Source organism: Lytechinus pictus, chromosome 18 (genome assembly GCF_037042905.1).
Source record: "Lytechinus pictus isolate F3 Inbred chromosome 18, Lp3.0, whole genome shotgun sequence".
NCBI lineage: Eukaryota > Metazoa > Echinodermata > Echinoidea > Temnopleuroida > Toxopneustidae > Lytechinus > Lytechinus pictus.
The window spans coordinates 26,010,358-26,036,028 of NC_087262.1; the positions used below are offsets into that span (position 1 = coordinate 26,010,358).

Consider the following 25,671-nt stretch of genomic DNA (forward strand, 5'->3'; position numbering starts at 1 on the left):
ATGGCGACGGGGATGATGATGACAATGAAGGTAAGGATGATGATGATGTTGATCATGGTTATTGATAATAGTAGAAACAACAAGAACCACAAAGAATGAAAATCAGTTAAGAGCTTAAAATGTTTACTGTACCCTTGTGAATTTGAATCATCTGTATGAAAACATACTACAAAGCTAACGAATTGAACAAATTGGGATGTGCATGATGGCAGGTGTATGGTGGGTGATGATCAGATACTTGTTGACATCAGGAAATATAATATTGGGAGGTTTTCTCAGGAGTTTATTTCAACGGTCCCTGGGCATTCAAGAGCCATACTTTTTAAGTTTGTGTTTTATTTTAAAGGAAAGAGCGTATTGAGTATTTAGAATTAATGCAGGAACTGGTCAGGAATAAGGGGAGACCCCCCCCCCCGATAAAATAGTACCTGTATCCTGTTAATGATATGAAATAAATTGATTGCTCCGTTCAACACTGATGCGATCTAATGTTCTGTTGGTTGGAATCTAGTCTGCTGTGCAAACCCTTCACTCGAGTTAAGGGTCTGAATGTGCAGCCTATTCATGCCTTGTGTACTGAAGGCCCTCTCACTGAATTGAAACAGCAAGTTTTGTATGTGCTATAGTCTTTGCGTTGAGACACTCTTATTGATCAATATTTCAATCAGGGTCTGTGGCTGCAGACTACTTGGAATCTATATTAGATTAAATCATTTTTCTGAGGAACTCCTCTTTTTGTGGGTATTTTTGCTTTATGTTAGCGCTCTCCTCTTTTGATATATCTCCACGATCCGAGTGGGGATATATGATTATGATTTGAACATATTGTTTGAAATGATGTTCAATAGAAGCCATAGTTGATGTCAGGGGAGTGTTTCATCATAATTTTCGTCCGACAAGTTGTCAGATCTGCCAACTTTCCTTGATTTTGATTGGCTGAGAGGCAATATTACTATGGTAACTGTCTTATAAGACAGGACTTGTCGGATAAAACGTCCAACAAGTCCTTTCATAAAACGCTCCCCAGGCCTATATAGTTGATAAATAATACAAAATATATTAAAGGGGTAGTCTTACTCCGATTTGAAAATAATTGCATCTAAATGACCAGAGTCAAGTTCATCGAGTAAAACGTAAATTTTTCACCCCCCCAAGAAAAAAAAAAAAACCTCGATAACAAATGATTGAATTTTAAAGTTTGCCAATATTTTGTGAAAAACTGATGTGATTGCATGTCCCAACTTTCCTATTTCTTATGTTACTTAAAATCATAACTAAATTATTTTACATTCTGAAATGATATGATATGTTTATGGTAAGAAAACACTCTCGGAGAGTCATTAACGATCATAGTGCTACGTCACAAATTCACGAAAAATACGCCAATGAGCAGTATTATGGGAATGAACTATAAACTACTATGGGAATAAACAGCGGATCTAATCAAATCATTAAAAGAATCAAGTAAATTGTAAGGACAGATTCCAAGTTATCTTACTCACTAAATTAACACCTGATTGAAAATTTCCCTTCTCTTATTATCACACGTTTTACTCATACTCGAGACAAATATTGTCTCAGGATTGCACAACAATTTTGTTGAACAGGTGCCATGTGAGGCAAGCATATGCCTATGATTCGTTGTCTCGATCATAGTGTTCGGCTGTAATATGTATATTATGTTTTTTTTTTCAAAAAATGTAATGACTATCGTGAAGTTGGGTCATTTTGAAAGGGGTGCGCCAGTAATGTCTAAGGGATCTCACTGGTGAATTTGTGTGAAGTCGGGCTAGACGATTATTGTCAGATATTGATCATCATCTATAGATGATTTCCATATTCAATGACCAAACAAAGGTCACTATTTATAAATAATGACATCAGCAGAGACGAAATTTTCGAAAGAAAGTGCTGGTTTTCTTTTATGTGCTCGTCCTAGCCTTCGTTAATGATTATGGTATATAAAACCTACACACACGTTCTCCAACAGGCATGACACACCTTATATCTGATAAATTACAGAATCTGAAAATGTCCTTTGTCATGGCAGAACCACTTTGTCTTCAAATTTGATTTTACATGTTTGTTTTTATCCACCACTGTGAACCCCCTTTCTTGTAGTTTTGACAAGTGATCGACGTTTCTTACAGTATCTTATTCTGTCGCTATAATTATGAGCCATAATAAGAGCTGACATAGCACCGCATGGAGCAATTCCAATGCAATTGTTCCAAACGATTTTAGTCCAGGATAGTTTTATTGCTCCTGACACTCTTATTTTCCCCGCCAAATTATGACATGTACACAGCTTGATTGAACCAGACGAGAACATTTACAGAAAAATCGACCACAGGTTAAACTGTTTAAAACTAAGGTTTGTTTCTTCTGGAAGCCCTCCTCGAGGTATCTGTGTCCGTCAAAATAATGATGATTAGAATGATGACATCACCTGGTCGACTGCCTGCCCCTTTACACAGCATCTAGCTTCCTGTGTTCAACTTGGAAATCTGAGAGCCAATGCCCGAGGGATTGCTGAACTTGATGTAACAAGTCATACCAATGAACTGACTCCAGACCGATCAAAGCTATTACATTATTACCAATGACATACCATCAGTCGGCTTGAAATCGATTTCGTTGGTGCGACCATAGCATGACTAGACGGCCTAAACGATTCAATTAAGAATAGTTTTGGTCCTGTTTTAGGATGATGAGTGAATGTGTCGCCTCCTCGCAAATATGCAAAAAGTGAAATTGGTGGGGTAGTAATAATTGCATTGAAGTTCCTGAATATGATGCATAATTGTCCATACCCAACGATAATAACCATAATAATGATGACGATAAAAACAATATTAATAGTAATAATATACAATTTTTAAAAAGCGCTTACGGACGTTTTAAATCGCTAAGAATAAGTTCTTTATTCTGAATTTTCTGTAAACTTTATATCATGCAAATTTTTAGTTTCTATTTTAGTTTTTTATCATAATGACTGAACGAAAAAGTGTATGCCCTAAATATGTTAATGGTTTAGATTATTATGAAATTAAAACGTGACTGCCGGGTTCATTTTTTTCGGATGATCTCTACTTCTGATTTCTATTTGGAAAAAAAATGTATATATGATTTTTTGTTAACAAAGCGTAATTTTTCACATTATTTATTATCTAATATTGCTCGATATATTCAATTTTGCATGATGTAGAATTTTTCACTTTGAAATTGATAATCTATTTAAAAAATGTTTTCTGATAGTCGCAAATATAAATTTAAAGCGTCTCAACGAAAACTTTTTTTTAATCGCCTTGAAATTTAGGGGGTTTCCCTTTCTTGTGATACCCATGCTTAAATAGGAAGTCATTGATTATAATTGGACGTGTGGTCAACTTTAAAACAAAACACAAAAATTGAATTTTAGAATTTCGGATCGTCCAGGATAGGACAACGTCATTTTGACGTCATCATGATAGGTAAGATGATCGGAAACATCATGCAAGACTTTGGTTTGGACGCGAACCTGAGAAATTTTAAATGGAAATAAATTGGTATCGTACATTGTCTAGGATTCGGGTTCATCATCGCAGCAGGTGTGTTTACCGCGGCTAATTTACCTTCTAGAAAATGATGGTTTTTGAGGGGAAAAGGTGCACATGTTTATATAAGCAATCGGAAATGTACAATCCATGACAATGAACGATTTAACTACATCCCGTATCATTTGCTTTTATTTTGTCTTCAAGTTTGTATGACTAAATTTTTTTTTTTTCAATTCATCTTCAAAGAAAACAGAAAACGTATGCCTCTTCTCTCTATACGTGGCTGTACGCAGCGGGGGAGGGGGGGGGGCGAGGATGATGCATTGCCCCCCCCCCCGAGGAATTTTTGCTTTTGAACTTCCATTTTTTATTGAATTAGAAAAAAAATACACGAAAACTTTGCACGAAATCCTTCAATTACACTTTGGGGAAAGCAAAAACGCCCCAGGAAAAAATTGTTCGTATACGGCCATGCTCGGTATCTCTCAAAATACTTCAATATTAAAAGTGATACCTATGTCCTATTACATTGACCCTCTCCTTGTTTCATATAATCCCCCACACACCTCTTTAATCCCCCCTTCTCTCTCTGATTGATCCGAATGATTTCAATTCATTCAACAAACACTATAAGCCACATATCACCTGTTTCGAAACCTAAATTATTTAGTCCGAAACAAATGAAAAAGAGGAAATCTGAGCCAAACTTGAAATTAGGAATAACCTAGAACCGAAATCTAGTTGCAAAACGGGTTAGATCCATTTGATACCATTCTAAAAAATCGTTTTTGTTATTCTCCCATATTTCAATATTTTCATGTGAAACTAGATTTTCATGAAACACTACCAAATGTTAACATTAAATTTGGTATTAAAAAATCCGCTTGTCTTCATATTAAAAAAAAAATCTGTCAAAAAACCTTTGTGGATCTGCCCCCTTTTCAAGGAAACTGAAATGGATTTAATCTCTTTTGAAATTGGAATTTCGACTTTTCTTTAGTATCATCTTATAGAGCTACTAAAAATCTATACATTGGTACAACAAAATCAAATTTGATAAATAAAAATGATCTAACCCCTTTTGCAAATGAGCTCTTCATTACGTAGAAGAGAGTGTTCAGATTATTTTTTGCCTTGTGATATGAACCAATCTGTTTGTAAATGTATTATTTTCCAGGAAAGAAAACATTTCGAAATTTGAATTCCAGCTAAAATTTGGTTATCGAATAAATGCCCCACCAATAGTAGTAAGAATATTGAAGTGATTTTTTGTCTGAGTGGGAATTGATTTCTGTATACGGGGATGCGATTCTCTTCAAAAAGAAAAGCGTATAAGGAGGTTTTAATTAAGCCTTTTGATTTTTCATCTTGAGATATAAATGATCAAATAAACTTTTCCCACTGTTCCTGTTTCTTGATAATGTTATGAAGTATTTTTAAAAGAAATAGGGAAATTCCCAACCGACGTAACTGCAATGTTTAAATAAATCATATAAATCTCTTTTATCTTTCTTTTTCTTATTTATTTTTTTCTAAATCAAATTACAATTTCATTCATAACATTAATCGTACTGACAAATTGCACATGATTCATTAAAACGTATCCTCGCATTGATCGAAATATGACAAGAAATAATCTCAATTCCTTTATTAGTCATGCAGTTAATTTCTCCCATAGAAACTAAAAGATCTTCCTCCGCTTTAACCAATCACACTTTGATATTGATATTCAGGTTGACATGTCCACTCTAAACGCATTGCCAGCAAACGGAATAGATCCTGCAATGGTGGTGCCGTTTAAAGGTATGATGTCATTCTTACTCTGTATCAAAATGCAAAATAATCGACCATACGGAAAACTTCTTTTCTACTGGATTAAAATAATAATTGGGTAAAATGAAATAAAGTACTGCGTAAAGTTTACGTACATGCATTCCGACATTGATCAGGGACCGTCCTACAAAAATATATTTCCGTGCGTTCTTTAGTACTGCATAGTTTGATGGAGAAAAGGTATTATAAATATATATAAAAGTATAATTGTTCCGAATGCACAGTATCCGAATTGATGAGGTTCTGAGTAAATTCAGAACTGTAAAGAGGGTCATAAAGTGTAGAACAATAATGGATTCGAGTCCCAGATCACTATGGTTTGGAAAACATTGCCCACTGTATCACGAAAATGGATAATGTCTTTAAAGTAAATCGAGTCTGGATATTGCATCGATTTAACCTGTCACGTTAGTAGGCATGGAACATTCGTCACACTTAATGGTGTCTATTCAGATATATTTATCATCTCGCTCGGCATAAAATGATCGGCCGATTGTATGATAATTTTCTTTCATTTTGGTTATTGGTCTGATGCGACACGTGCTGAATCACCGTGTATTACACAACTAATATCGAGTGACCAAACAGCTTTGGTCTTCAGGGGCGTCTTGTTACAGGGCCGGCAGATAAAAAAGGGTCGTCACCACTCGCGAGGAACGTTTCCCGTAAAAAAAAATATATATATTGGCAACCAAAAGAAAAGAAAAAAAATAAATTAACAAGAATCAATCATCCCTCCTTTGACGCCAGTGCGGGGGTACCCTTTCTATTGTCTATTTTCTCCAAAAAATATCCACCTTTTTTTTTGCTTCAGGGATAGGGGCCTGGGGGTTTTCCACTATATGGTAATGGTGACAAAAAATCAGGGCTTTTGCTTCACCCATAGAGCTATCTCTTAATAGCTCCATGCTTCACCCATCGCTCTTGACTTCCCCCTGTCAAAACGATACTTTTAAGGGGAAGGATTTAAGGGTGGGCGTTTCTCTTTTAGGGACATGAACCACAACTTATATTTTTAGCCCCCCCCCAAAAAAAAAAAAAAAAAAAAAACACGTCAGAATTTGTATCAAGAGACCATGGGGAGCAATCACACGGATCATAAAGTTTCGGCATTATAGAGGAGGGGAAAGCAGTTATCTGTTTCAATTTATTGCCCAAATTTGCTCACTTTTTTGCTTATGAATTACTCACGGTCTTTATACCATGGACCTATGTGTAAACTAACAGGCTGTGTACATATTCTATAAGCACGATAGAGATATCATAAAACCAAGTTTTGGCAAGTAACCAACTTCCACTTGTCCAATTTTATTTGATACTGTGTTGTCATCTTAACCAAAATAGCCACAACTCTTTGCAATGACTTTTTTAGTAGGGCCCAATACAAATGTTTCAGCTAAATCTGAATGCTTCATGGATTGTTTTGATTTCATGCTGTTTGAGCAAACTGTATATTGAAAGTCAATGAACTTACGAGATAACATGGTAGCTCTTAAGTGAGGCAAATTTCGTACCCATGGTTTCAAATGGTTTACACTAATTTCCCCCACTGTATTGATTAACCTATCCTGCCTATTATATATTTTCACTATTTCACATAGAACAAGTAAATTCTAATGTTTGGTTCAATCAGGGATCCATTTCACGTCCATTCAATACATTAAGCTTTGTTGAACTGAGATTGTACAGGGATATACACTGGTGATAAGTTAGTGAATCAATCAATCAATCAATCAATCAATACAATAAATAAATCAATCAATCAATCAATCAATCAATCAATCAATACAATCAATCAATCAATCAATCAATCAATCAATCAATCAATCAATCAATCAATCAATCAATCAATCAATCAATCAATCAATCAATCAATCAATCAATCAATCAATCAATCAATCAATCAATCAATACAATCAATACAATCAATCAATCAATTTATTCATTCATCCTTCCGTCCACCTATATTCGCCCATTCAACAGTGAGTGAATAAATATGTTCATGATCTACATGTTCTATATTTCAGGTCCATTATTCTATGAATGGTAACCGGGAAACTATTCTCATCTGACGAGTCGTAATTTGTCATGATTATAAATGGAGTACACATTCCCTTGGCATTTGATGTCAGCGTTGCCATTTATTTAAGCTCCCAATATAGGTACGCTAGTTTCATTTCCAATTTTAGCTGAAAATGTGGGCGACCTTTAAGGGGTAACATTTAAGGGCATGTCCGTGGGCATATGGATGCATTGCAGAACAGAATTATTACTGTAGTTGTCAAGTAATAAAGCACGTCGACATGTATCAAAATAATGTTATATTTTTGCGAAATATCAAGCCTTTATTTTTATAGCTGAATTGTATGCATGTTGTTCGCTTTTGCTGAATGTCAACCAAATGTGATTTTATTTTTGGTCATATTCCCTATTCTGGATTTCAAATGTTATTCCTTTATGATTGTGATTTCAATTTATCAATTTTTATCATTTTGTTGTATTTTGTGCGTGGATTCAATGTAGTTGTTTTTCATCTTTCTATTAATTGATTTACATATCTATAACTTTATAGGAGAATGTGTGTGATGTGACTTGAAACAATGTGCAATTCGGTCGAATCATTTAGTGATCGTGATTCACAGAAGCTTCGATAAGTTGGGAGCCAGAAAGTCCTACACAGTCTCAAATCTCATATACAGTTTTGGCGTCCTTTTGTAACTAAACACATACTGCTTTGTTTTTGGTGTCGATGTAACATCCAATCAGAGAGGAATGCATCATTCTGAGATGGGATGAAAGATGATGATGGGTGATCTTTTAGACAGAGATGGAGGAGGAGGAGGAAATGGGAAGGGATGGATGAGTCAGACTAATGACAGGGGTCATTGACCGAATAGATGAGAAGTGATATGATAAATGACCAGTCCAGTTGTACACCAGCCACTTATAACAAGATTACCAGACTGGGAATATATTGCTGTAATGAACAACATATCACATCATAGTATTGGAAAAAATGGAAATATGGGCTATGAATTTGGAAAGGGATGTTGACGGAATGGGTTTGTATTAATGAATTGAGGGACTCATTTTGTTAGGGTATGACGCAACGCTGTTTTTAACTTGGCCTATACATTTAGCTTTAAGGATGGAGACATAAATTATGGCCAATTGATTAATTAGAGTTTTAGTTAGGCAGGGGTGGCGGTACATGATGTGAAGAAAAAGAGAGGAAACAAAATTTGAAACGCAAGAAAGAGAGAAAGAAAATGAATTAAGGAAACATAAAAGAGTGTAAGGGATCTTAAACCTCTCAATATTAAGTCAGCTTTCCCCTATATCAAAATAACATGTAGTTGCCACCCCTAGGTAGAGTTTCAGTGCCCTTGCAACGTACCATTATATTGTTTTGGGTTAGTATTATGTCACTGTAATTTTGCATTGTATATTATCTAATGCGATTATTCTTGTAATTATTTATTGTATGTTATATATTGTTCTTTGTATACCAACAGCCGGAATATGATTTTTATGCCAATATAATTTCTTTTTATTTTGAGCATGACAATAAATTTTGAATATCTGAATATCCTATTATTATGTTAGCTAACAAGCTCGCATCCAAATGAAATAGAATAAAACATTGCTTATTGTTCTTTTAAATCTTCACCAGGATTCAGATGTAAGGATACCTCCCCTCGTCGCCAACGTGAATGACGACGCTCCAAGAGATACAGTACTGTTATCACGACCACCATCGGAAATCGCAAATCTCCTCAACGACCTCCTAAATGACGTCGTTTCCAGTGATTCGACATCGTTATCTTCTGCATCATCGTCGCTTTCAAGCGAACCTTTATTTTGGGGGAGGAGCTTCAGCGATGCCCGTCTCTTAGGTGACGTAGTCAGCGACCAAGGTGAGGATGTCCAGACCGTCAACGATGACGGTATGATAGCTGGTCGGGCTATGGCAGCCAATACTCGTACAAGATATCGCCCAGGATTTCGACGTGCGTCTGATGTGTATGGCATAGACATGGCGCCTGCTACTGCCAAATACATCACATTTACCAATGCTTGTGAGTATATTGCTTCTATTCGTATGAATATATATCATTTCTTAATCATGTCCGAGATTACGATAAATGTTTGGAAAAATAGGAAGGTGCTAAGCGCGGAAGCCGACAAAAAACAAACTATTTAGATAAAGTAATATAATATCAATGGATTCCATACTATCTGATTTAATCCATTTCAAAACACAAGATGAAATAGTTTGAGATAAACATAAACATGATAGAGGTACAGTTAGATGGAGATAAGTTATCGGTCAGATATTTAATAAGATTCACAGGAAATTATGATGATGAAAAGTATGACTTAAAATTTGTCATCTTTGTCAAAATAGACGATACCGATCAGTATGCCTTGGGTTTCTTGGAATCCATTAAAGGGTCAGTATGATAAAGATCATTTTATTGCTACCTATAAGCAAATAAGTTCTACGAGTCTTTTCAATGATAAAATAGTAAATTGTCAATTTATTTAAAGAAGACGAATTATATTTCATAAACGGAATCATTATAAAAAGAAATAAACCGGAATAAATCGTCGAATTCAGATAATTAATAAAGTCATTAATTAATCATTCTAAATTCAATACGATTTCATGACTACACATCAGATGGTTTCATTCTAACCATGTTGATATTATTAACAACAAAAATAGATTGTAATAGAGGAAAGATAGATCAAAACAATAACAAATCAGATAAAAGACATAATTAATACTCAAAGAAAAACGGTTTGATCAATTTAATTTCATTATAAATCTGCTCTTCAATTTTCTTTTAAAATCAGTAAATTATAATCATATTTCAAACCATTATATGACTGTATTTTCATTCTGTAGTTCCTGGAAAATCCATTTGAATAAACACAAAAATTATATACATAAAATGAATTGAAACTGTTTGAATTTATAGCTGAAGTTCATAAAACGAAGTCCGTATTTTTTGTATCATATTTTCAATTCATATCATTTTCTTCATTTACCTTCTATAGAAGAAACAAACCTCTACCTGGCCAAGAAAATATTCTAATGAATTTGTGGTCACCTATCAACATACAAGTACACTAATACATTGATCACATGATATCCCACTGATTGTTTGCAGTGAAACCACCCTTACCAAATTGACCCCTTAAATTCCAGGAAAGTATGATAATATATACATTTTCTAGGATTTCATTCTCAGTGATTCTGCGATATAGATACTTTAGTATTAAAAGAGAATCCGTGAATATATTGTATTCCCTGTTGTGTGCCTTTTTTCGCTTCCACATCTTGACAGATAGACAAAATGGTTTCTTTTTTAAATGAGTTGTATTGCTTTCTGCAAGTCTCTTGCTCATAAAAAGTAAACCACAAAAATAATGTTGAAAAAAAGTAATAATTGTTGCCAAAAATTTGACGGAAAACCGACTACATGCAGGGCAGAAAGTTGAAAAGGATTTAAAGTTTGACATGAGGATTAAAATGAAGAATGCGCATATAATGTGTATATCAATATACAAGAGTAAATTAAGATACGGGTAAATGAACCATTCACCAAGCTATGTAACATTTTGTTTGAATACCACGAATGATATTCAGTTTTATTTATGTTGCTTTAAAACTTTAATTTGATACTTTGCCACGATAGCAATACGGATCAGCAGCCAAATTACGTTGATATGAGAATGCGAGGTAGTGATCATAAATTATAATTGATACTTTTCATTCGATGGAACCCGAGACGAGCAACAAGTTTGACTGCAAAGTTCTCTACCGTTAGCATTGCAACGATGTGCCATACTATTGTAGGATAGCGAGCCTATTTTGACACCATTCCTGTTAATAATAGGACCTTTTGAGAATATTGAAAAGGATATTTATTTAAAAATGTACAAAAGTCTTCAAAACACAGTGGGAAAGAAAGATCAACCTATTATTCTTTTCCCCGTGGACCATATTTTCACGCTGGTATTTTTGTATGAAAATACACATGATATGGAGACGTGTGTTCCAAACTTGAAAGTTCGTTCCAAGTTCAGTTTTATTTTCATTTGGTTCTTCCATTCTTTAAGCCTGTTTACATGAAGCCTTGCGTGTTTAATTACGACATGTTTATCACTGCAAACTGCAAAAAGGTGTATTTCCTGATATTTTGATAACGGGGTAGTACATAATAAAGAGGTGAAGTGCGTGGGCTCTGCATCAGACTTTGAAAGATATCTAGTTTAAGACCAATAATCTCAGACAATGAAGGAGATTTTATTTTTCTTTTGCCACCCGTGCGTTCTTTCTTGATAACATGATATAAGTCGTCATACATATTTTGATGGGGTAAAAGGGCTTCAGGATCTAACTAAAAATATTTAGCTAGGTCAGAGCTGTACCCAGAATCACTTTGCTTTATATCGATGACTCATTATTATTTGCACAAGCATGTAATACACATTACATGCTTCTCTGCAAATGAATTATTTCGGGAATATATCTCCATGCATGCTTGAGATGACTGGAACTGGTAAAATACTGATTCAGATTACTGTTTATTGATTAAGATCGAGACAAGTTAGAGAGAAGGGAATGGTAGATAGATGGAGAGAGAGGAAGGGAGAGAGAGGGGGGTATACACGTCAATATACAAGGCACTGCATTGCCAAATTTTGGAATCTAGACGAAGATTACGGTGGATTTCTATTTTTTTAAAGAGTACATACTGATTATGTCATTTTGGGGGTATTACCTACCTTTGCACCAAAATTAAGGAAAATACTTTTTCTGGGGGGGGGGGGGGCTCCTGCCAAGGAAGAAATGGCGGAATGCATCGATTTGTCCCACAAAATAAATACTTATTTACCGCAGTTGTGCTGCAAAATGAACACACCTGCGTTTACAAATTTGCGGTTGACAAGAATGTGAAGTTTGGACTTTAGACCCGAAAGTGTCTAAATGTCTTTTTTTTTGTTTTCCTTCTCTTCATTTTGAGCTCCTTTAATACTACAAATACGGTTCTTTATCTACAATTCTGTTTGCAGAACAATTAAATACAATGCTTCTAATGTTATGATGAAAAACTGTGATTATAAAGTTTGCTGTTCAATTTAACGAAACACTTCGCATACCTGAAATTCTTACAGAGGTTATATTTATTCGCCGACAGTAATTGATTAAAACTAACGAAATTATAGAATGGGATATGTACATGTATACTGCTTACAGATATTTCAATATCAAGACAACTGAATGACGTAGTGAAAGAAAATTATTAGGCTTTCAAATGCGTTTGGGACAATTGACATTTCAAATAAATCAAATATACCAGGCATACAGAAAAGTGAATTGAAATGCTCCAAAAACAGAATGTATACTGCATATCTTCATGAGAAAATAATATCATCAGAGTGGGAGATTTAATTATTACGTCTTATTGATATGAAATTGGTAAAATATCCTTCTTAGGAAAATAAGAGAATGTTGTTTTCGGTGACGCAGAGAGAGAGAGGAAGCTTGTATGACGGGCCGTTCATGCCATAAGCCGTCATTCATTCACAACCTGCACCCCTACATCATACACCATGTGCGCTATGCCCGGCCCGGACAAGATAAATAAATGAATAAACAAATAAATAAATAACCCATAAACGGGTAAATGGAAATGATTATACGGTTCAAAACTTCACTAGCGTAATGAGCCCACAACTTTGAGGGGCCAAAACATGACTTATGGGGCCAAATTTGAAGTAAAGAAATAAGCTGCCGGTGACCAAAAACTGTGTCCTTCTTTAATACAAAAATCTAATTTTGGACGGATTTTACATAATATTCAGATAATAGTACCATACTTCACCATTTTTCATTTCATTTTCTCTCTTATTTTGTTAGTCATAAGATCTTGGGGGGTTTCCATGGCCCCAAGCCCCCCCACCCCCCGCCCGACGTTACGAATTATTCAAAGCTGGATATTACTCATCAATTATTATTGTTTAAATATAGTCCATGTATCGATGTAAAATTTTCTGATAAGTTGACGAATAATTTTCAAGTGTTATTCTTAATGTATTTAAATTATCTCGGTATAGTGATCAATTTCTCCAATGGGTTTCAAACTTCATGATGTAGAATTAGTTTTGAGCCATTTTAATGATGCTATTGAGATATCGGCCTTTTGCAAACAAGAAATCTAGTTCCAAGCTATGGAGGAGTATGTAATCCACCCTCATATTCTTGTAGCATTGCATTGTCATGCTCTAAAGCGAATTTCGAAGAAAAGCAGCTAGAAATTATAGGGATAAAATAAAGTGAAACAAAACAGAAGAATACATTCTCTTCAGCTCCCTTTCTTGAATTCTTTTATTAGGTTTAGTAACCATAGCAACGTTACTTCCACGCGCCGCCTCCTGTCACTCAAAGTAATAGATCTACTTCAGACCACAAAATGTCAGTTGATGCTTTTTGACAACTTGTCATGTATACTTTTGCGTTTTCTATCAAAGCCCAGCAACCAACACTGAAATCTACAATGTTTATCTAACAGCTATTCGTTCATTCAAACTCTATCTTGATTGACAAAAAGAATTCCAACACACTCTTGTATCAACATAACTGGAGTCATTTCATCTCACATTCCTCGTAGTTTTGATTGACAGGAGACTTTTCCAAACTTTTATTCAATTTTCAAATTTCCCGTATGTCTTCGACGGGTTTCAATGTCAAGTATAATCATTATGGAGACATAGAATCAATATGTGATGAAAACCCGCCGAGTGTGTTGTTCTTGGAATATCTTTTTGAAAAGCACAACAAATGTGTATGTCTTGTCATATTACGGGATTTAATATAAAATTGTATGACGTACGTTGCACTGTGAAACTTAAAGCGTTGTAAATACATTCCTGCCATTTAAGGTCCACTCACTTGCTGACGTAGCCTAATAAGAAGAACTAATATAACAAGACAAGCTCAAAATATTTACCTAAAAATAAAATGGTCCAAAATAACTCACAGAAAGGAATTTGTGCTGCAGAGAAAGAGAATAAAGAACTCTGACTTCAAAGACATGATTGAACAAACTTTTTAAAAACTGAAAAATAACAAAACATGTATATTCTTCCCTGGAGGGACTTATAGATAGCTCTTCTGTATGTATCTGTCATTTGAAATTATTTTGAAAAATTACTTTTTTTAATGCTGCCAGTGGATGCAAACTTTCTTTAATGGATCAATAAAGAATTTAATCAAATCAAGTCTAATCGGTAAGACAAGATATTTTATTCTTTTCCAACATGTCAAAGCACAATATTTAAGTTATTACTCAAACATTTTCTTTGATTTGTCTGGGCAAAAATGAACATTATGTTTGGTACGAAATATTTGCCTCTAATTTAAACTGAGACTTAAAATGAGTCCCCGAGCACTATGAAGGTTAAATGACTGTAAGTATATAACGTGTCGAAATAAGGATGTCGTTTGATTGCCTACGTAGTGAAAGGATTATGAATACCATACTCCGTAAACCATAATTATGTAGGCAGGAAATTAAAGATTTTAATGCTCTACCGAGGTAAAAAAAAACAACAACAAAAAATATAGGTTAATTCAATGGGCGGCACCCCCTATCGTCTGGTTTTGTTTCTATTCCTATCGTTGAATATGAATATCATGATTATGTTATTTTTAATAATCCAGACGGGGCTGAATTTAAATTAGATATCCGTTTTTCGAGACCTTTTGCTCCTTTCGGATGTAGTTTAGAGGAAATTTAGTACAACAGGGGGCACAGGCGTGCGTTGGTCTAAACATCGGGTAGGGGCCGGGCATGCCGGGGGATTGTCATCTTGCCTTGACTATAAACTTCTGAAAGTATCCAGCGTACCGTCCTAATCTATGTCAACTATTGCAATAAAGATGTCAATTTCATAACGAATTTGGCAAACAAAATTTGTCTTGCCTGATCCCGTGATATGCCGTGAAGACGAGATTACATTGCTTTGGAATTAAAATATCATCCCTTGAATACTACGCCTGAGAAGCTTGAATACCCTGATTATGATGGTAATGACTCCTAAATCGGCTTAACTGCAATATCGCGACTTATATTTGTACTTTTTAGAAAAGGATTTTAAAGTCATTTAGCGATTTCTGATAATTCTCACTTCTTTTGTAACAAAATAGGTTCCCGGGTATCCGTTTATCGCTTTAAATAATTATGGTCTTCGACATTAATCATTCCCGCCTCTTTCCCACCCCGAATCATTAACAAAGATTATAGCTCGTTACCCCGGCAAAAATGAGACATAACGAAATTGGCAATCATCCTAATTACTAAGCAAGTACCTGTGAATTCATTATTGTACAAAACGCTTTTTATTGCAAGGGATGTAGTCCGTCATACTTGATAGCAAATCTTTAGAACGGCTCATAAACGATAAAAATCCATTCTATTGAATACTGGTATTTTTGTAAAATATTTTAAGCTTCCGTTATCTAAAAATAAAATAATAATGCAAATTGAGGTTGAACTTAAGATTATTAGGTAAAATTGAGCAAATACGATGGTTTGTAACCCCTGCATCGGTGTGGAATTTAAACTTCTAAGGGAGGGGGTGAGGTGCAAAACTCCCGATGAAATTAAAGAATGAAGAAGGAAAGAGGGTTTGGTTGACTTTGGATGACAGTATTTTTTAAATGTTTTACCTAGCATTTGTATAATTCACAAACTAAAGGATTTTCGTAAAATGAAAAAAAAAAAACCACAATGGATGTAGTATTAAACTTTAATACATGCACAATAGTTTCACAATAGTTTCACACATAATAATCGGATTAATTTCTCATAAATATTAGAAAAATACGGGGAGATCTAGATAATCATCTTTGACAAGAAAGAACTCTAATGACGGTAGTTAATCTTATTAACAATTGATAAATTAAGAGGACTTCCCTTTTAAACTGAAAAGTTTGACAGAATAGAGCACTTGTGGTAATAGGTCGATTCACCACATTAATCATTATGATGCTGTGAGTACAATAATGTCATATATGACATATTGATGAATAATGATATAAAAGTGGAGCGATGAACAAAACAAGTTAGAAAACTTTTTATTGCCCCACAAATCAACCAAGTTTGAGGTAAAGAAAAATCCACACTTCATACAAAATTAATTCTCATTTAGAAACATGAAACATGTGATCAGAAAAGAACTACAAGAAAATAATCTTACAAAATTACTTTTAAATTATCAGGCTCATCTCTATGTTTGATATGTTACGTCTGTTTAGGGTTTGTGAGGTTTTGTTTAACTTATCTTTATTTGTATTAAATTCTGTTTGTATAATTCATTTGAAATATGCTCTCTTTTCATGTTCTAGTATAATACTTGGTTTTAAATGTTTGTGTATTATGGCAGCATTTGGTAAGATATCAACGTTCTTGTAAGCTGTCTCCATATTCTATTTTATTGTATATACATGGATATATTTTCACCTTGTAATTGTTTTCAATTTTGAATGAAATTAAATTGAAATTGAATTGAAGAGTCTGTTAGTCTTTGATGTATATTAAATGGTTTTCTTGCATTTGAACTTTCAGGATATTCTGATGACATGGAGATAATAAGATGGATTTTATCACATGAAGCACCACTTTATTTACAATAAGATGAATGTATTCTGATGTTTCATTTCTATCTTGTAGCATATGGTAAATGCGGAGTGCGACCGCCTATCCTACCGGGGGTTCACCGTATAGCAGCAGGAAGTGATGCGGTTGATCGCTGGCCTTGGCAGGTTATGCTTCTTAATGCTACAACAAGAGAACCATTCTGTGGAGGCACTCTCATCACCAACGAACACGTCTTGACTGCAGCTCATTGCTTCCATGGGTAAGACTGTCTGTTATCGATGACTTAAAAGACATGAACACGTTTTTCAAAACTCAGTGTGAAATGTTTTAAAGCCTTAAATGATAAAAAAAGTATCACTCCCTTTCCTAAATCCCATTTCATGTTTTAAAGCCATAAATGATAAAAAAAAGTATCACTACCTTTCCTAAATCCCATTTCAGTCTGTTACAATATTAAATACCGAACAAAATTAATGACAAAGAAAATATTGATTAGATTATTTTTACTTTTTAACTTTTTACACAGAGTAAACAAAACAAAATAATACATCTTACATATCTTGAAGATTCAGTTCTGAGTTGTTCCAAATTATATATATATATATATATATCCAAGTTGGCTGGCAAAGGTTCCAAAGGTTATGTTAAAGTCCACAATGCTGGCGATAATGAAATTGATGTTGAAACACGATGAATAATAAGTCACTTTAACGAGTTGAAATGTCCGTGGAGACGAAGTTGATAAACAGTCAATTTCAGCAATCCATGGGTTGACAAATGGTCTGTAGAACAGGTTGATGATCTCGATGAGAACTGAGTATTCCTCTCTCAAAATAACTGCAAACAATTCATTGATGATGTGCAAATAATTCCACAGAAGATAAATGTTGTATTCCAGTTGGAAATAAACTATGCTCTGACATAAAGTCTGATGTAAAACTCTTGAGTTCTGATCTGATATGATGATGTCCTTGAAGAAACTACCAGCTTATATATAAATTTCCACTATTCTGGAATCTTCTAGTATTGTCTTTAAAAAGATCATTCTGTAAGTTTCTAGAGCAGTCCAATTCTAGAAGACTCTTGAATGACCTCAGTGATATTCTAACAATGTAGCTAATCCTATTGTCCATTTCATTGCAGGATCTATATTGTCTAGCAGTCGCTAATGTTCAATACAAAAATACCAAAATAACAATAATTGTTCTATCTCATATGTGCCTAGTACCTTGCAAAGCTTAATTGAGGCATTCTGGAATATTCTTATCATGCAATAAACTTCCTTAGAGAAAATAATAACTAAAGGACTGAATATATATGTAACTTCTCTTACAATTCTTCTTATAATATAACAAGTCAAATCACAAATTTTATTTGTTCTTAATTCTTACCTTCTCCAACGTCGTTGTCACCACCACCATCATCATCATCATCACCACCACAACCATGATGATGATGATCATCATTATCACATAGTCATTGAATAACAAGATCATCATCATCATCATAGGCCCAGTCGTCATAATCATTTCATTCTTCCTGGTAGTGGTAATTAGAATATCTTAATCTGATCATTTTTTGCGACTATCACAAACAATCAAGTTTTTGTTTTGCTTATGTTGATTAAAATTTTGATAATAGCCTGCTAAAAATTCCTGTTCAGAAATATACTTTCTATTGTAGTAACAATTTGATTGTTCCAGGCTAAATAATCTATGAAATTATAGTCAATTTGATGGGGGTTCTTTTAATAAGAAATTGAAACTTATGTCCACAATTTTTCCCCCACTTATCCATTTCAGGAAGAACATCCATGAGATCACCATCCGCATTGGCGAACATGATATCTCGTACGATGACGGCTACGAACAGGACTTCGATATTGACTGCCTTCACGTCCATCGGAGGTTTGAAATCTCGTCCTATCGTCATGACATCGCACTCATTAAACTCGCCACCAACATCACCCATACCGTTCAGTTGAGTGATTACGTAAGACCAGCTTGCTTACCTGAGCCTATGGAGTTTGAAGAGGGCCATTCGTGTCACATCACTGGCTGGGGCTATAGGGGTAAGTGGGATTTGGTATTTCTAAAGAAACCATGGTTCGGTTATGTTGTTTTATAATATCTTATTTGTATTTAAACTGCCACATAAATATACCCTTTTGAAACTCGCATAAAATTGAGAACTTTTATCTTAGGTCAAATACTTTTTTTTTCCATTAATACTTATTTGTCTTATGTATGTATTCTCCAAACAAGTACACTGGAATTAAATGATTTAAAATATACAAGTTGTTATTTGCCATACCAAAGTAAGAGAAAAAATAAATGAATAGAGAAGAGCTCGATTAGACCAATACTAATTTAATAATAAATTTACATTAAAAATGAAAGTGTCTAATAGTAAGGCAGCTGTAAATTAATAATCTATTCTGGGTATCTGCCTTAATAATGATGTCCATCATATCTAGAGTTTTGATTTGATTCAAAGTAATTGATTGCAACTTTCAAATCATATTTACCCTAGTGTTATGTAGGCTCTAGTTTAGATTTATCTCCAATACTGCTGATTATAATATCCATTGTAATTCTTTGATTAAACTAGGTAAGGTTAGATTGCTTGATCTTACAGAGCCTCTAATTTTTCCTCCTCTCATTTGTGTTGTATAGGATATGTTGACTGGTTCCTGAACACCAGACCTAATACGCTACAGGAAGCAACAGTGCCACTACACACCAACAGAGAATGTAAGAATGCTTATGGTACTCGGGTCAAAGCCAAGATGGTCTGCGCTGGTTCGGAGCTTTATGGGAAACGAGCAGACACCTGTAAGGGTGACAGTGGAGGACCGTTGGTATGTCAGGCCAGCGAGACCGGTCCTTATAAGCTGTGGGGAATCACATCATGGGGAGATAACACAGTCTGTGATCCTAACCCAAGGAAATGGAAACCAGGAGTTTATACCAGAGTAGAGAGATACCTGAGATGGATCCAGAGGAAGTTGAGATCTAGGAAATGCTGGTGAGATAGGTTTGACGAGGGTGATGCTGGACATGCTGGAACAGAGGGATTACTTCAAAGACGATAAACCCTGGTAGCAGTTTCTCATTGTGGTCTCTGTAGTTTCTGATATGAGTCTGAAACAGAGGTCTAAATGTTGGTTAGATAGCTTTAGGTCTGGAGGATGCTGCTGTAACAAGGAGATGAAAGACCACTACACCGGATGGCAGTTAACCGTGTAAAGTTGGTTTTCTCAAAGTGTGCATCCTCTGTAGCTTCTGAGATGACTCTGAAGCAGAGGTACATCTAGGAAATGCTAGTAAAATGGGTTTGACAAAGGTGATGCTGGAACAGGGAGTTTTATTTCAAAGACCACATTCCCAGATGGCAGTTACCCATATTGAGTTGGTTTTCTCAAAGGCTGTCCTCTGACATGACATTGAAGCCGAGGTCTAGGTGACGGAGAGATGACAACCATGACTTGTCTACACGATGATGCTGAAACTTGGAGAGAACCTGGAATGCCGCAATCCCAATGTGGTCTCAGTTTGAGGGCTGGAAGGACTTTCGAGTCTAGAAAGGGGAGATGATTCAGGAGATAACAATCCAAGATAGATCGTTGGATAATTTTAATTGAATAGTTTTCTTCAAGGTTAATCCTTGTAACAAATTAAATCCCAATGCTGGTTGTGAATACTGGAAAAAGAGAGGGTCTCAGAGTTTTGCAGTGTTTTAAAAAATCACTGCTAATTGGGATCACTCTGTGCTGGAAGGTTAAAATTCGCAAGACATCATCACTAACTTTGAGAGTTGAAGTGATGACTCTTTATATTGAAATCACGAAATGAAAAGTAAATGGAATTTGGTGTTCGTCCGGTATGCAGATGAATGAAGTATAATTCATATTTGAAAGGAAAGGAGCCTCCATCTCATGACTTTATTTCTGCTAAGCAATAACAAAAATCAAGTTAATTTTTTAAAAAGACTAGCCTTGGTTTGTATGTCTCGCACTAGTAATTGATCTTGAATATGAAGATTGAATTTGTGAAGGAAGAGGATTGTGAAATATTCGATTTTCCCTGCATTTTATCTTGAGTGGGGTATCATCCTAAGATAGCATTCAAAGTTAAATATATGTGAGATGATTTCACTAATCAAACGATGAAGAAATTCCTATAGAAAAAATTAAGACAACTAGCTTGTCAAGAGTACTGCGAGATAGATGTAGTCAATGCCTTACCATTAATGTATTCTCTCCAAGTTAATTTAGTCAGCATAATATAGCTCTGTCAGAAGCACTTGATGAACCTCATGAACACACAAGTTGCTTCTTAAATGCCAACTACACTGGGAACAAATTTCCAACACTAAAATATGCTTGAATCAAACTCACACGAAGCAGTTATCAAATTCATGCAATATTGTAACCAACATGTGAACAGTTTTTAAAACCATTCATAATTTATTGAAATGTAACTATTTAATTCATAATTTATTAACTCATTAAGAGAGAAAGATGGAAATCTTTCAGGAGTGTATTTATCTTGTGGCTGATTTTAAAAAGAATTTGCCATTAAAATTACAATTCTGTAAATTATCTCAATTTGTAAATTATATATGTTCATTCATTTTCCTCATTGTACAGTGTGTGAAAGCTGTTATTTATGTAATGAAATATTTTATAAGTATTCATATTTTGTACTGCATATAACTTATATTATTTATTAAACAATGTATTTATGTATTCTATGCTATTTTCCCACGGGTTGATTTACTGCTGGACAATTTTTTTTTACAGCACGGTACTTTGGTCAACAGGGTTTATTCATTGTAATGTATTCAAATATAAATGTGTTTTAATTTGTGTAAATCTAAAACCTTGTTTTATTATTAGTGATGTCGAAATCATAATTTCATCATCATAAATGCATTAATGTGCACGATGTTATTGTACCCATGGAGATGGCTATGAAAGATAAATCTTGCGCGAATATTATCATCAAGTTATATATTGCTTTGAAAAATAGTACATGTCTATTTAAAAAGGTTAGACTGAATTATAATGAGATTAATATACATCTGATTCTTTTGATTAAAAGCTTTAATCTTTGGGAAAACGTGTCATGTACCAGGTATATAGGGAAACGAATCTAATGAATAAGTACAAGTAATCTCCCACTAACTGATTGTGATATATGTATTATCATATCCAGGGGTAAATCTCTGGATTTTCATCCGGCGTTCAAATCCCACCGCAGCGCTCGCGTCATTTGATAAGGTGTTTACCTACATTTGCCACTCTCCACCCAGGTGTAGTAAATGGGTACCCGGTATAGGAAGCATTTCCTTGAATGCTTGAGCGTTTGATCCGGGTAGCCGTGCTAAAGCTGGAGGCATGGAAGTAGCGCTTAACAAAATTGTAATAAGCACTATATAGATGTTAAATATTGTCATATCTAATTGATGTCTGTACCCCCACTAAACACACATTCATCATAATTTCTCAGTAAGAGAAAGATTGATATATGAAAGTTTTGATTGGTTTATTTGATTGATAAATTGATAATTAACAGATTGATTGACTCGCCAAACAAGACGAACTTCATGTTTGATCAATAACCAAATTACAGCTTTGTAGATGGTTAAAACTGTTACAAACTCGAATTACAGTGGTACGTATGCTTTTTGTGAGAATTCCCATGTCACAATAATAATTAAACAAAAAGATTATCATTATTGCATTTTTTAAGATAAAAAACTTTACATACTTGAGTATGAGTATGAATTCTTGTGTGAGAGAGAGAGAGAGAAAAAAAAATCACTGCATCCCATATCAAGTGAACGTGTGCTGCATTTGACGAATGCTGCAGACTATTTAACAATAACGAAGTTCAGCTGTATTCATGTACATGTTTGGTGCTCTTTGCTAAATATTCAGATATTTAACTGAACTCTGAACTTAAGTTATTGCCACTAGATTCACAAAATATTCAGAAAAATAACTTGTTCATTTTGTTTTTCAAATTTGTTTTGTTTTAATTTTGTTCTAATTACTATGCTAGCGAAAGCCCGAACGAGTCCATATCTAGGAAACCTCGAGTCCTGGATAAAGGTGTTTTTTTTAATGATGTAGCCAACATTAATGCCTATTTTCTTAAGAAGCATAATTTACCAAATCTTTTAGTTTCTGGGAAAGTATTCATATCCTGATTTGAAATCCTATCAATCATATTTTAATTTCTTGTATCGTTTAGATACCTTGAATGGGCAATGAACTAAGAGAAGTATGGTGTATCTCTAGAAGACAATCACAGTAAGATGATAAATAGGCTAACTCTATACTCAGCATTACCTTAGTTGCTGACCGCAAATAATATCTAGATATTCCTTGAAATGTTAGAGCTTTTAAATGGATACTCCGGGCTGAAAATATATCTAAATAAATAGAGTATAATTCACAAAGCAAAATGCTGAAAAATTGATCAAAATCGGATAGCAAATAACAAAGTTATTGAATTTTAAATATTTGCATTATTCCGGTGAAACAGTTCTAGGCATGTATTCATGAACATGATGAATATTCATTAGGCCGGCTGATGATGTCACAATCCTACTTTTCTTTTTCTTTTGTTATTACATGAAATCATAATTGTTTCATTGTTCATTGTTCATTGTTTCATGTGTAAGTGATGTGTCTCCATAATGGTAAAACAGGTTGCAGCAATAAATAACTAATGCACTTAATCAGTTTACAATCCATTCTTGGTAGAATTTTTTTTTGATAAACCTAATTTCATAAAATACAAAAGAACAAGTGGGGATATGACATCATCAGCCCACCTAATAAATATTCATGCAGACATGCCTTGAACTGTTTCACCGGAATAATGCAAATCTTTAAAATTCACTATCTTTGTTATTATTCATCCGATTTTGATCAAATTTTCAGCATTTCGCTTTGTGAATTTTACTTTATCTATAGCGATATAAATGTCTTCAGTCTGGATAATCCATTTAAGCAGAATCTGAGGGTACTGCTTCAACAATTAAGAACGATTATTCCCTATAATGGTCACCTAATAGTTTAATGATCTTAACAATATTTGTTTTCAATGTAGAAAATGTATAGATATTTTAAATATGATAAGGCTGCACATTATTATGTTAATTTAAGCATGACTTGAAATAGATGTGTAAATTAGTTTATCTGTATATCGCTGAAAGTACTGTGAAACATTTGATAAATTATCAAGAACTTACAAAATACTTGAAAAAAACAACTAAGCGTAATCTACTCATTATTTTCTTATATGTGGTGAGATGACAAAGAGAATAAGTAGGCCTGCAGAAACAGATTTTTCAACAGCGGAAAACTACTCATATTGTTGTTGACGATAGAGAGATAGTGCGTTTGTGGGTGTGTGAGAGAGAGGAAAAAAAGAAAAAAAAAAGAGGGGAGGAAGGGGAGGTGATAATTGGGAAAGAAAGGGTATGAAGGTGTAAATTTAGAAAAAGAAGAAAGGACGAAGTGTTAAGAAGATTGAAGGGTCTATGTCTGTAATGGATTCAAATACAAGCTTGAATTGAAAAGTCAAGGAGTTTTAAGAGATGGACAACAAAATGCAAATTAATTCATATTCCTCGCAATTTTTAAAAAACTTACAAAAGAATACACAGGTGTACTGTGGACTTTGCTGACAACTTGTACGATTCATGGGAAAACTGAAAAGTGATTTGTGTTGACAGCATATAATTGCGAATACTTCCAATTTAATTTGATCTCAAAATGTCCCGAAATTGGGCTAAATGTTGTATGGTAACAGGTTCAAAATATGAAAAATCGGCCCTCAGAACTTGACAATTTTCAAATCACCAGTTTACAAATTTCTATATAATTCCACATTAAAAAAAGATTAGTTTAAAGAAATATATTTATTTGTGATCTCATTTCTCAGTTGTGGACACATACGGCCAGTCGAGTAATTTCAAATCATATTTCACTTAATATTGCAACATTTAATGTTGCCTTCCCCTTAAAAGTTAGCAATGTGTCTGCTGACGATATCCAACCAGAGGCAGCGAAAGGTAATCATTACAAAAGCAGATTTCCTATTTTATCTGGCTTTTATATTCATAATTTGCAAAAAAAAAAAAAAAAATGAAGAACGTGTCAAATATATTTTATTCTTGCGGCATCAAAGTTGCTTAAAATGAATGTGTTGATGGTTCTCTTTTACTAAAACTCCTTGGAAATTAAAGAGGGAGCATGGGGAGTGGGAATGTGTTGTCGATAAGACAATAGATGGCGCTATTCCTCTTTTCTTCATGGTTGATAACTTCAAAGTACTTCGGGTGAAGTAAATCTGGGGCCCGTCTTACAAAGGTTGCGATTGATCCGATCAATCGCAACTTTGGAAATCCAGCAAAGTCAACATATAAAATGCATATTAGTTCCAAAAGAATTTGAGATAAAAATAATGTATGTCCATAAATTTATTGATTTCTTGACAATTTAGTGTGTTCTGCTTTGTTTACAAAGGACATTTTGCAAATTTCCTGTCGAAAGAATTATGACACTGATGGATTTCCATAGAGTTACGATTGATATGATCAAAGCA

At 34.2% G+C, this 25,671-nt stretch overlaps 1 protein-coding gene across 1 annotated transcript; it reads left to right on the plus strand.

Annotated features, from left to right (window-relative positions):
* Positions 1 to 24,323, plus strand: LOC129282040 (chymotrypsinogen B-like). Its single transcript, XM_064112814.1, has 5 exons — positions 1 to 30; positions 9,046 to 9,451; positions 17,120 to 17,306; positions 18,850 to 19,118; positions 19,723 to 24,323. Exons 1-5 carry the CDS (start codon positions 1 to 3, stop codon positions 20,076 to 20,078), a joined length of 1,248 nt encoding a protein of 415 aa, XP_063968884.1. The 3' UTR covers positions 20,079 to 24,323.
* Positions 24,324 to 25,671: the final 1,348 nt, after the last annotated feature.

Excerpts from the sequence above, each read along its gene's own strand:
- LOC129282040 (XM_064112814.1), top strand. The coding sequence starts at position 1 with ATGGCGACGGGGATGATGATGACAATGAAG. Across the intron at positions 31-9,045 it reads GGATGATGATGACAATGAAG|GATTCAGATGTAAGGATACC; the intron begins GTAAGGATGATG and ends AATCTTCACCAG. Across the intron at positions 17,307-18,849 it reads GCAGCTCATTGCTTCCATGG|GAAGAACATCCATGAGATCA; the intron begins GTAAGACTGTCT and ends TATCCATTTCAG.